Source organism: Mesitornis unicolor, unplaced genomic scaffold, assembly GCF_000695765.1.
Source record: "Mesitornis unicolor isolate BGI_N332 unplaced genomic scaffold, ASM69576v1 scaffold3459, whole genome shotgun sequence".
Taxonomy (NCBI): domain Eukaryota; kingdom Metazoa; phylum Chordata; class Aves; order Mesitornithiformes; family Mesitornithidae; genus Mesitornis; species Mesitornis unicolor.
Window position 1 is genome coordinate 1 of NW_010206375.1, and position 13,609 is coordinate 13,609.

The 13,609-nt window shown below is 38.4% G+C and overlaps 1 protein-coding gene across 1 annotated transcript; it reads right to left on the minus strand.

Moving 5' to 3' along the window:
* Positions 1 to 263: 263 nt before the first annotated feature.
* Positions 264 to 12,898, minus strand: LOC104546347 (inter-alpha-trypsin inhibitor heavy chain H3-like; the record flags this gene model as incomplete). The annotated part of the gene is made up of 12 exons (XM_010191714.1): positions 12,849 to 12,898; positions 8,736 to 8,759; positions 7,428 to 7,594; positions 6,294 to 6,398; positions 5,711 to 5,873; positions 4,658 to 4,768; positions 3,937 to 4,062; positions 3,260 to 3,376; positions 2,320 to 2,488; positions 1,836 to 1,961; positions 1,405 to 1,586; positions 264 to 449 (listed from the first exon to the last, which is right to left on the minus strand). Coding segments are annotated over exons 3-12 (1,425 nt in total), but the record flags the coding sequence as incomplete, so codon positions are not given.
* Positions 12,899 to 13,609: the final 711 nt, after the last annotated feature.

Here is a 13,609-nt window from a genome sequence, read left to right on the forward strand (position 1 = left end):
ACTCCTAACATTCTGTGATTCTGTGGTATACCTGACTTGAGTTAGGCAAGTAACTTACAGTTTTAAAAGCAATGAATATGACACATTTATTTTCTCACATATGCAGTAACATATGATAATTTTATCACATACGCAGTAACACATCCTGTCACTGAGGTAAAGAAATACCAGTAAATAACTGAAGTATTTTGCCAGCTTCGAACATTCAGACATTTTGCATAGCAAGGAAATACCTTACTTAAGTCAAAGAAATCCATACTTACGCCTTCACCTCTCACATCTACAGTCAAACTGTTTTGATTGTGGTCTACAAAGCGCCCAGCCACCACTATCTCAGACCCATCGTAGAAATGCTTAAAATGGTTTTTAGTTAGGTCTGATATTTCATTTTCCGGGTAGCTTAACTCAACATCTGTGAGCATGGGATTTGACACTTCATCATAAAAACCCTTCAGGAATAAAAAAAAAAGAAAAATACTTAACTATCATGGCTTCTTCAATTCATAGGTAGATCTGTACCCATAAACACTTCGGTATTTCAGCAATGAAAACTAGAAGTGTATTTTAGAAGAAATATTTAAATATTCAGTTAAATCTCAGAGTACAGGGACAAAAAATAATCTACAAATAATGGAAATGAGAAAGGACATATAAACTCTTCAGTCTCACTAAAAGAGAGGAAAAATAGCTGAGAACAACATGCTGTGGATGATGAGTTCCATCAATGGTTTATCAAGAGGGATCCCAGGCTTCCCCCAATTTTATTGAAATAAGTTTCTACATCTATTCCCTGCAGAGACTGAAATGACAACATAAGCCAAAGACTAGGTATTTGGTTTTAGAAGAACTTGCAATGAAATCCTGTATGTAAATTCTCTGAATGGCTGCTATCGGAATGTGAGAAGTAAAACAGGTCAACTCTGTATGACCTATACCTGTTCTCATGCCTTACAGAACTATAAAATGCTTCAGAAGTATGGTAATATACACCTGCTTGCAGTAAGTTCCTAAAGACAGAATATCTAGGGCCTTTATGCTCTGTCAGCCTTTTCTTCCCTTGACATAACATTAACTACATGATCTGTGAGGTATGGGAAATACAATGACTGCGGAAATTTTGCTGCACGCCAAAGAGTCCTTCAGAACCATGACTTGTGTCAGCCTATGCCAAGTTTTGAACCCTCTTCCATAGCCCACAGTACCTTCCTTTTACTGTCCTTCCACATTCTACTTATATAATGGAAGGGGAAAATTAAATGCAACTAATATTCTGATTACAGCAGACTCTCGAGTGTCTCGGTATGAAATTACACTTCAGGGTTTTGATTACTACAAAATCAGAATGTCTGTACAGTTATCTGAATTAATGTAGCTCTCATCTAATTTAAGTGGTGATTACTGTACCTGAAGCTGTAAAGCTGCATCAGAGTCAGGATAAATACGACGGGCCAATCCTTTGTTCTCCAGTGCCATCTTCTCCAAGAAGCTGTAATCAACCCCATAGCCAAAACCAAGATTGTATAAGGGATATTTTCCTTCAATGGCTTTTTTCACATGCATCTGAATATCCTGAGTATTTGATATACCTGTATCAAACCAGGAAAAGTTTGAGTTTTCTTCTTAAATAGATAAAATTATCACAAATGAAGTGTAGCTAGTTGTGCTCAGATTTCTTAGGAGGCATTACTAAAAACTTGTTTTAGGAGTATGATGCTGGTATGGTAGCATTTAAAAAATGAAAACATCCAGAAGTCAAAGATGGAGGCCAACTGTAACTGAGCATTTTTTTATTAGTTAATTCCCTCTCTGTATTATTCCATCCACCAGAAACTTACCTACGTTGGGTTGGCCATCTGTTAACATGATAATTATAGAAGCGCTTCTCTTGGGCACAACGTTTCCTTCATAAGCAGCATTCAGCATATCAATACCCCTCATTATACCACCATGTAAATTTGTCACTGCAAGGCAATCACAGAAATTTGGTTTCAGCACAGACAGTCAAAATAAAGGCGTATTTTTCACTGCAATCTGACAAGATTTCATTACAGAGATCTTGTACAGATCTCAGAGATATTTTCATAATAAAATGAAAGTCCTGGGTTTGCAAGCAGAGGGATGTTTAGATAGAAAAGTATCTGGACTTTGGAAACATAAGGAAAAATAGATGTCATGTTCTGAGTAAATTTCAACTTTAGGTGTGTCTCATAAGTAATAAAAAACGAAAACACAAAACCTCACTGTAGCATTGTGTTCACAGCCTGAATTGGTAAACTAATTCACACAACGACCTATTGGCAGATCCAGTAAAGTACTTACTGCCTGCAGTATCAATGCCCCGAACAAACTTCCGTGCTTCGTCCAAATTCTCAGGAGTGGCCTTGATCAATGCTTCTTTCCAGCTGTGTACTTCACTACCAAACAGTATGAAATTGAAGAAGTCATTTTCTTCAATGTCATCTAAGATTTTCAGAAGGGCTTCTCTTGTCTGTAAGACAAAGAAATTTAAATATATGGTTCAGCATTTTACAAAACAGGTGCTTACACATTTTACATGATTAATCTCTCAGCCTTTGGGTATTTTTAACTTTTACACAGTATGCCATGCAAAAACTGTGAACTTGTTCTGTCCTTGCCAGTCCTTGTGTCTATTTTTCAGAGCAACTCTAGGGACGTCAGCTGGTTGCAATTACATCTGGTAGATCTTTGTAGCTGAGAGAAAAATCAGACCTCACGTCATGGATCGTTGCTTACACTGAGGTAAGCTGGCATGGCAAATTGAAAGTGATGGGAAACGGATAGCTACAGGTTGGTGGAGAAGCTCATACACAAGTAAGTGTAGGTATTCAGATGCAGAACCAAAACCTGAAAATTCTAATCATTAGCTTAGAATGAGGATTTCTAACTATGAAGAGAGCTGCTGCTTCCCAGAGGGGACAGAATGAACAACATACACATAATGCTGTATGCACATTTTAATTTTGGAATTGCCCAGTACATGTGACAGAGCTCTCTGGAAATGTCAATATTGAGAGCTTTGAACTAATACCATCTTTAAGTAAGTAAATAGAGCCTAAATGTATAGAATTTTGTTCTACAGTAACACTTCAAACTAGTACTTACGGCATTAGAAAGGTCAGAGCATAAAACCACTTTATACAGCTTAAGCAGTGCATACATACATACTATAAGCCACCATAGTCTTTCCATCATAAGAGAGGTTCTTCCATTAGGACTCTGAAGTAATGTAATACCTTACCTGTGCTATTTCTCTTCCAGACATTGAGCCACTAATATCTATTACAAAAACAACATTCTTGGACAACTTTGGAAGATCTGTTGGTGCAAAAAAGTGTACAAAGTAGCCATTGACAATCTGAAAAATAAAATGTAAAAAAAATTAATATTTTTGTATATTATAAAGTTAAAACAGATAAAAAAGAAATTAATTTCATTTAGTGTCTAGCCCCTGAGTGGATTAATAGGCTTTAAGGGCCCTGACCAGTCTCACCTCTGTCCATGGGCCCAGGAGCTTCACTTAAGAGCAAGCCTGGGCCTTTAGTCCCTGCCTGAGCTGCACTGTAAGAACACCTACCTCCAGCTCTGTCACAGCCATACCTGGTCCTGTCCACGGACTCCACTGATCTGGATCCCACCCTGCAGCCTGACTTCCTACCTTGTCCTCAGGCTGCCTCATCACCACAAACTCGCCTGATGACCTCAACTCTCAGTCGAATCTGACTATCATCTCTGCATCTGTCTTGCTCGGGTGCTGTGGGGAGTGGGCTCATGGCTGATGAAATCCCTATGCTGTCAGCTGTGTTGTCACACTCAGCTCCTTGTCCTTTAGGGAACAGCTGGCCCTCGGTGCTCCCTGACCTTTACTATGCAAGCTAAGCTGTTCAACAGTTCAAAATTTCCAGCTGTCAGATTTACCTGCAAATTATCTGGAGTTGTTCTCTTCACATCATATTTTACAAAAAAATCCCCATCCAAGACAGACTGTGAACAATTTGCACAGGTTCGCTGCTGATCAAGAGATGGCTTGAAAGAGATATGCCCCTGAAAAGAAATGCCTTCATTAGATCTGAACCTTTAGAGCTGAAAATTTTCTACAGAAAAGAAGTTTGCATTTTTTTATAAAACTAGTATATTTATATTCACAGACACAAGAATAACCTGCTTTATCAGGTTAGGTATTAGTTTGTATTTATATATTTAGTGATGGGTAACTGACATGCAAAAGCTGCTATCTAGAGCTTTCTGCATATGTTTACTTCCCTTTCTTCCTTGGCCCTTCACTCCGAACACCCTTAACAAGGCTGTTGGGCAGTCCATGTCGTAGGAATTCTACCACGGCCATACATAAGAAAACTACCTGTTACTGCCTCAGTTCTTCTGCAAGAAATAGTCCTAACAGTATTGAGGTTTACAACTACTGCTGTGGGACAAGGGCTTCTGAACTGCATGGAGATGGTGTTTCACTTGCTAGCTTGGAATTCAGAGCTCATGTGCACAGACAAGCCTTTACTGTATCTTCTCTAATTTTTTTTCCTCTCGTTTCCATTGCTAGCCACTACAGCACTTGTGCACTGACATTCTAATTTCAGAAATATGAGCGCAGTAAATAAATTATGGATTGCAGGAGTCATTGTACCTTTTTCTCGGATAAAGTTTTTTTAATGGTATCTTGCAGATCATTGGTGATGAATGTTCCTTCCACTTCCAGATCAGTGATACCCTGGGGCTCAAATATATTTACTTCAATCTGAAATATTAATTGAAAAATTCATTGTCACTGATTACCCCACACTACATCAACGTAGCCATTTACAGGAGGATCAGCAGGCAACCATGAATGTGAAAGAGGGATTTTTGTAAGAGTAAAATAAATTTTCTTTTGTAATTCATAATGGCAGGCCAAACCCACATTTGTGTGGACACACCATCAGCCAAACAGGCGTTTTTATACATAGAAGTTAAAAGCAAAGCTAGAAACAAGTAAAACTTAAAAGAAATACAACTTGTTTGAAAGCTAGATACTGGAATTTTGTAAAATGTCAATAAATACTCAAGTACTTCAAAAATATAACTGAGCCATTAGCTGTGAGTTACTCCCAACTTTGACCTATATTTCAGTAAGCCTTCTACCAGAGTGTGTTTGAAATAATGCTGCATAAACTCTTACAGATGCTGAGTTTTGTAATGATTTTTAAAAAGCATTTTCTAGGCATACAAAGGAGAAAAATTTTGCCTTAGAGCTGGGTTTTAGCAAGGCAAACTGGAGTGATCAAAGACAACATACGGCACACAAAAACCGCAGGATTCTAGAATACAATACATGTATCAGTGTCATTTAAGATGATGTAGTTTCATGGTGGTATGAGAAGAGTGTAGTTTATGCTATAAAGGTGTTTATAAGAGCTATTAGTCTTCTCTTTTACCCCAAGGAATCAAAATGGCTTTTTCAGTTTCCATGTATCGTTTCTTTTGGAGGCTCAGAAGCTGAGCCAATTTGTCAGGCTTACAAATAAAAACCTGCACTAAAGCATACTGGACTACCCTCGTGATTCACTAGAAATATTATCACAGGCCTTTAGCTCACCTGTGAACTAACAGGAATGACCACAGTATTCCACTTCCAATAGATGTACAGAATTTCATCATCTCTTAAGTTACAGTATCAAATTCAACACAGTTTGCCATTTACCTCAAAATCTTTGACAAGCTGCTTTGGTTTTACTTTGATGAACATCTCATATTTTCCAAACTGTCGCTTCAGCAGCTCCTCGTATGTGAGTTCAAAACTGACTTTACTGGCTGCTTTGATGTTAACTGAGACAGTGAATTTTTCTGTTTTTCTTCCGGAAGCTCTGGATTTAAGTGGGTAAGAAAAAGAGTATCATTATCCTCTTTCACAATATTTATTGTTTGGATTGGTGGAGTATGGTTCTCAAAAAGACATAAAGATGGGAATTCTGATCTATTGTTAAAATCATACTCAAACCGTAGGATTTATTCAAGTTTCCCAATGAGTTTAATCCCAGGAACAGGCCATACAAAGTCAGTAAAAACTGCAGAAACAGCCTTTCCATAATTGCAGATACTGCCTGTGTAGTCAAAAGTTGTATTTCGTTCTTATATTTACACTACAATAACTCTAACTTAATGATTGTTCTTTGGTCCTGCAAAAAAACCCCAAAACTTCAGAAATACACCACAACAAGGTATTTCCAATCTTACAATTTGCTACAGTATGATGGTGTGGAAGCCACACAAGACAACATTCTTACTTGACAAGACCAGCAGTCTGCCCCTTTGAAACAGCTTTCTCATATTGCTTTTTTGCAACTTCTTTTTCCTTTACAGTTCCAGGATAAGTGACACCATCAATTGTCCTGCAGATGAAAAAGTCCTACTTTAGCTGAATGGTTTGCACCAATACATGCAAAGTTACCATAGGCAATTATCTGTTTATTGACTGGTTTGCTAAAGAGTGAATTTTACCTTCAGAAATCTGATGTTGCCAAGATTTGAGCACTTTCACTGAAGCTAGGCTCAGTGGATTTACCTGGGAATGAACAGCTCTGTGCTCAGTATCTTAAGATAATCTATACCAATTTTTACTTTGAACATTAATTAGATCAAAACTGGGTTGATAGCAGCACTACTCACATCTGCCATATTCCTACGCTTCAGGAGCCTGACCATCTTGTCTCATCTAATGGCAAAGGACTCTCTGGATAAGGCTCATCTGTCCAAATGTAGCTGTCTGCAGCTGAACAGCTCATCCTTAGACTCCTTACACCCTTAAACAGGCATTTCTCACACGTGATTCATCTCATCCTATAATAAAAGTTCTAGCATGCTTTAATAGTAGTTGTGCTACTGTTTCTTTTCACTGAAAATAAGAAGTATAGTGTGATTAGCAGAGATGGATGTGTTTAAACTGAATTAAACCTCATAATGGTGTGAAAAATTGCATATTATTGCAACTAAAGGTACAAATGTAAAATAATAATTCTATTTCCTGCCTTCTATTCAAATATGATTTTTAAATGAAGGTAAATTAAGCTGTAATGCCATCAGGGAAATTAAGCAATGGAACTTTTCTGGTTTGATAACACCAGAGTAAGGAAATCGTATTTCTGAGAAGGTAAGTGGATCTCCTGAGAAGATCCCCCATTCTCTAATGTCCATGATGATGAATAAAAATAATTGAAAATTAGTCATATTTTCTATAGATGAACCAACATTTGCCTTTCTCAAAGTATCTTGCATGTTAAGTTAATAGTACCAGAAAATTACCCAGGAGACATTTAGAAATGTATCAAAAGGCAAAGTAAAAATTAACGTTTGGGTTCAGTTTTCTCAGTGGCATTGCACAGATTTTTAGTCTTCTCTAAAATACTGTAAAGATTACACACATGCTGAAGTTGGTGATGAAGGCTGTCTTAGGGAGTTCAACATCAAAGACGACTTCTTTGTGCACATTTCCACGGTTGACAGCTCGACTGCTGATGACATTGTGGGCAAATCGGGAAGTTACTTTACTATCAATTTTCATGCTATAGATTTCTATTCCATTGACAACCTGCAGATTGAAAAATGAAAAACAAAACCAAATAAACAAAAGCCAGCTGTTACACTGATGTCTGTGTTAATCAGCCTTAACCACATTTTTAAGAAATCATGGCAGGACATTCCACCACTCCAAAACAAAACAGGGCAGACCTAATCATAAGAACTGGAGCACAGCTGTGTTTCCTTGGATATCTACTGCACTGCCATCACAGTGCTATTCCACAAGTTACAACTATAGCCTTTTTAAAAAGAGTACCACCACTGCAAAGATCCTGCCATTATAAGAATATTTTTTTCTCTATTGAGACTGTGACTTTTGTTTATGGTTAGTTAAAGAGCACAAGAATTTACTGCTGCCTCACTGTATTTCTATGACTCCTAGAGCAGGGATATGAGTAGTCATCTTGTTTAAAAACAGAACAAAACCATTTCAGATGGCTCTAAATTCCACTTCAAGTTATTCTTAATTTCCACACAAGTGGGGCTCATTCTTCTTTAAACAAGGAAATGGGTAGGGCAATACTTATTTTCTTTGAATGCTCAAGTATAATGTTGCAGGAGACTGTATGAAAGCATAGGTAACAACAGATGGGACTCCTGCAACTCCACACCAACAAGGTCTGCTTCTTGCAGCAAAACCAGCACTGGAAATAACTTTGGGGGTTTTATGGTGGGCCTGATCGCTGGCTGGTTGATTAAGAAGGTCCTCAATCAATCAAACCATTGAAGCATTGCTGAAGTGGAGTCCAGGTGCCAAGTGGAATCAGCCTCAGAGATGAGGTCTCCTTCCTTCCTTAGAAATAACTACAACATAAAATAGAAGTAAAGTAAAACCAACATAGAACAGATGTCTATTAGAGATACAGAGGTGGCTTCGAACAACTTTGCTATTTATTCAAATACAACAAGATTCTATTCATTTGTTCATTCTCTTTCCTTGTCTATGAGTTTCTATCAGAGCTTGGAAAGAAACATCTAGTTAGTCCTACTGCAGAAAACAAGCAATTCTGGGCTACTCCCCTCGTCACACACACTCAGAAATACCCATTTGCTCAGACTGGACTCACAGAAACATGGTACTAACACAGTAAGAATATTCTTGTCACTATAAATCTTTCTCAGTAGCCCAGACAAAACCAAGCTTTACTCACCAAGTCATTATCAGCATTTCGCTTCTGTAAACAAAAAAAAAAACGGAAAAAAATAATTACTAAGGTAAGAAAGCTGCATTTAAAAATAAATCGCTTAAGCACCTATATAGTCTTCTGCTTCCAAGTCAAAAAAAGCTGTCCAGGAGAAGGAAAGCTTGAGAAAGGTACTCATTACTAAACTGAAATAAATTTGAGGCAGGAGCAAGTAAGGCATCTGAGGCAGGTGTAATTATTTTCCTTACAGCATTCCCAGCTTTGGTGAATCCTTTGGTTTTTCTCTGCTGTCAGTGCAGTGCAACACTGTGGGTGTGAAAGAGAAGTTTAAACTGTGGACGTAGCTGATTGTTTTTACTTTTCTCAAGTGACACAAGAAACTGTTACCGTTTTTCAGCTGAAAGACAATAATGGACCACCTGAGAGACGAGGACAGAGTGAAGGAAAAGAGGCTTGAATGCCCAGTGTCACTTATATTTCAATGGCATTAAGACTAAAGAACACGCTACTGTTTAATACGGCTTCCTTGAGCATAGTTTGGCTGTGTACTGACATCAGAGTAAACACAGAGTATCTTGTCCTGAGGGGTACATCTTTTTCTTGAGAATTCCTGGTTTGGGGTCCTGTCTTTTCAACATGTTGTCTTTTTTTGCAAATTAATTGTCCTTTGGAAGAAAATAAAGTTTGCATCAAAGCATAAAAAATGAGTTTGTCTTTTATTTCCTAATCACACACACATCCAAACTATCAGGCACAGTGACCCTTACAGTCTTTCAGACTTACTCCCTAAATTTTCCCTGTTTCACCCCAACAGCCTCTCATTCCAATGCAGATAGGTAGGACAGCAATTCAGCAGGCTTGCGGAGAGGAGAGGCGGTCACTAGGAAAGGCTGCATGGAGATTAATAAAAAGCTGTTGGGACCTTTTTTCACATATTTGCTCTCAGAGTAGGTGCAAATATCACAAGCAGTACAAAAATACCACGTACTCTCTTCTGAAGGAGAGAAAAGACCTCAAATATACGTACTGAACCACATTAAATAACAGCTTGTGTAATTCATTTCCCGTCAGCTCGGCTGCAAATACCTTATCTCTTTTGGCTCCAGGAACCTCATGGGTCACATTTTGTGCAAGCATGTTTACCTACTCCACCAAATCGTATGGTACAGACATGTAAAGTACCAAGTCAGGTACACGCCACGTACATTTAAGGCTTTTGTTATGTTTCACAGTTAGGAGTTCTGCATTTTGGAAATTGAGACAGGAAGGGTTCTTTCTGTTTCTTTTGGAGGTTTTTTTCAAGACACTACATTAAATCTACGGTAATGCAAGGTTTGGGAGGGGAGGCTTCTCAACTTCTGTAAGAGTCAGGCCAAAAAGTCCATGTACTTTTCTCTAGGTTCATCTCTCGAACTGTTACTGCCATACAGATGATTTCTGTGCGTGTACGTCTCTCCTGTTTCACAGACACACGTGGGATTTTTTAAAGCCTGGGTAAAGTACGCACCAATTCAGCTACTTCCTTTCCAAAACTGAAGTTATCTTTTCTGTATCTATACTACCATTATGGATAAACATTTCCCCTTACAAAACACAAACTGAGTATGGACTCTGGGAAATTAAAAGCTGCAAGTCACTGAAATGTCAGTTTGTTTGGTACAAACTTTTCCTTAAAGTGGAATTACCAAGCAGTTTAAGAATACAAAAAACTACAAGAAAGGTCTTCTTTAGGTACAAATTCTGCAATTCTGACTACTATTTCCTATAATTAAAAGATACTTTACCTGCAATTAATATTTACAGTATTGCTGTTGAGAACATTCTTTATCAGAATTACGGGTTCTAAGTAGTTTTGAAACATTTCTCTTCTGATTCTGTAAATGTTGAAGTGTACTCTGCCATTCTCATTGAAAAAGAAAATACAGAAGAAAATCTCTCAGTGAAAGGCATTAGTCACTTTGTACTTGGGCTGATCTCCCACAGAGATGCTCAAACCCAGCTGGATATCATCCTGGGCTACCTGCTCTGGCTGACTCTGGTTTGCACAGGGGAGTGGACGAGGTGACTAATTATTTCATTCTTAATGATTCACTTGAATGCAGCTAGAGACCTCACTGACATCAAGGTCACTTTAAGCTATGTGGGCAGAAAGCGACAGCGTCCCATTAAAAAATGTATTATGCAATTCTAGACCAAACGGAGATTTTAATATCCTCTACCTTGTGTAATTACAGTTACTCAATAAAATCTTTCTACAGTATTTCAACGGATTTGCCAGTTCCACCAATTATTAGAAATTTTTTTCAGTTGTATAACAGTAACAAATTCTGCTTTTGTTTAATACTGTTTTGCTGTGGCAATAGCAAAGGCTATAGGTGCAAAAAAGCTACAGAAATTGGAGAGGAAGAGCAGAGGAAAAAAGAAATTTGAACTCCCAAGAAAATAGGGAGGGAAGGGAGGGCTCCCATTACAGACCCTGCTGACAGAAGCCCTGATTTGACAGCCTGGGAAAACAAAACACAGCATGACTAAAAGATTCAGCAAAGACTGTACAGGTGACTTGAGGTGACCTCTGGGAATTCACAACATTGGACCAGGTATTTCCCCAAGTGCTACATAGGAAAAATAAGGCATGACAATGATTTCCAAATCTGCAGCAACATTAAAGATTTTGACATCTCGAGTGATGCTAATTGGAAATCACAGAGACCATAATGCAGCTAAGCTATGAAAACTAATCTTCCACGTGAGCTAATGAGCCTTGCTGCTGACAAGACGAGAGGGCTGTGAAAGGAAAGCTGTATCATCGTTACCCGTGCTTTGAATATGTAGTTCTAGGGAAAGTTTTTGATCTAGAAATAACTTTCCCACCCTCAGTAGCTGCATGCATAGGAACAAGGGGCACAAATATACTTAGGGATCTTTGATTCAGATATTTTTTGTTCCATTTTCAGCAGAACTGAGTCTGCCACTTGTGTTTACCTGACTATGGCTTCGAAAGCAGCTTAGACAGCTTGAAGGTCATCAGCCAGACACTTCTGATGAAGCCATGCCTCATCACTCCTCACTGGCATACTACTTGCTCAAAGGAGCTAAGATGGGGGTGGGTTCTGAGACCTCCACACTACATAGCAATCTCCTGCAGTTCAATCAAATGACATCTGCATTACATATATAACAAAACTGGGAGAATCAACGGACTTTTCTGTAGTGTTCTGCATGTATGGACGGATGGAGCAAAGCACAGAGTTTGGCCATTTTCCATTTAGAAAGGTTTCAGCATTGCAAGACATACAGAGAACAGGTAGTATGGTAACCAGGAGGAAAATGCCACACAATATCGGGGCTACATAACAGTTAAATAATAAGAAGCCATGGCATCTCCAATTTGCAGGAAAAAACCTCAAGCTGATTTTTAAAAGCTCGATATGTTATTATTCTGATTTTCAAAGAAAAAGTCCTGACATAAACAGGAAAGCAATAACCAAACCAACAGAAACTGACTGTAAATTTTGTTCTGCCCACTAACCTAGAGTGCTGCCCACAGAGGTTTGTCCTCTGTAACTTTCCATAGCATGTAACTACTGAGAGAGGGGAAAATTATTTATTGAAGTGAGTAGTAGTGGCCGGCAACTTAGCTGAGGAAAATTACGCAGAACAGGAAGCAGTGTCTCACTCAGAGATCCAATCTTTTGAGAAAAATCCTACCACGTCATTTGGATAGTTCACATCTTTAGCTGGGTGATGTCACATCTGGTTTTGGCTTCTTGGAGGCATCTTTTCTCTGATTTACAGGTACTGAAGTTAGTTCCCTGGCAGCACCGACTGTTTTACACATATAAAGATAAGACCACTGAAACATTTTGCCATTCTGTGGTGATGACAGGGAAAACAAAGTAAAGTGATGCTTTTAAAAAAAGAGATAGGAGAGCTTCTTCAGAGCTGAGTCAAAGCCTAGGCTGATTAGAGCTCAACCAGTCCGAGTCCCAGGTCTGATCTTGTGTTCACTGGTAACAGAGAACACAAAGCTCCTGGTGGCAGCACTGTACGATAAATATTAATAAATGGCACAAGTTAATCTACAAAGAATGGGAGGCCTATAAATGGTTGGTTACTTACCTTGACGTTTCTGACATGTGTTACCAAAAAGTCTGATGATGCAAAGGCAGGAATCAGTAACAAAATACAAAGCAATAAATGGTTTTCCATTTTGGAAAAAAGTAAGGCTCCAATCTGAACGATATGCATAAATATAACACTTTGTTTACTGAGTGTTAATAAATAACCCCGTGTGAAAAGTGGGATTAAGCATTAGGTATTTGGGAAAAATCAAATAGTGAATTTTGAACTTGCATAATCTTCAGAACGCTGTTACAAAATACGTTTACAGAATTTACAGAATATTTCAGCTACGTCTCCTCTATGTGATATCCCCAAACAAACTTGACAGCCATTTCTGTTCAGGCAACTGAGACTGATCTCTGCTCCAGACTCACCTCTTCTTCAAACGAAAATGGTAATCTTTCTGATACCTTCTTGAAGCCATCCCTGGCTCAAATTTATTGCAGCCATAACAGAGCTTGCAGTCTTTTAAATATATTTATGCTCCTCTTCAAAAACTATCTCCCATAATCCTGCATACCACTCGGGTACACGTGTCTTGACTAGTCCAGAAACTTCATATTACGTGCTTTCCTGTCCATCTTCATGGCTGAAACCAGGGTCTTGCATCTTGCACAATCAATACCCATTCAGCCTGCTGCTTCAAGGGCCATTTTCTTTATTGTTTTATCTTGACAGCATTAACTCTCTCCATCTTTTTAGCTGGTTTAATCTCCTCCATTGCACAATACACAAACTTTGAGGACTGGGAGTTAAAT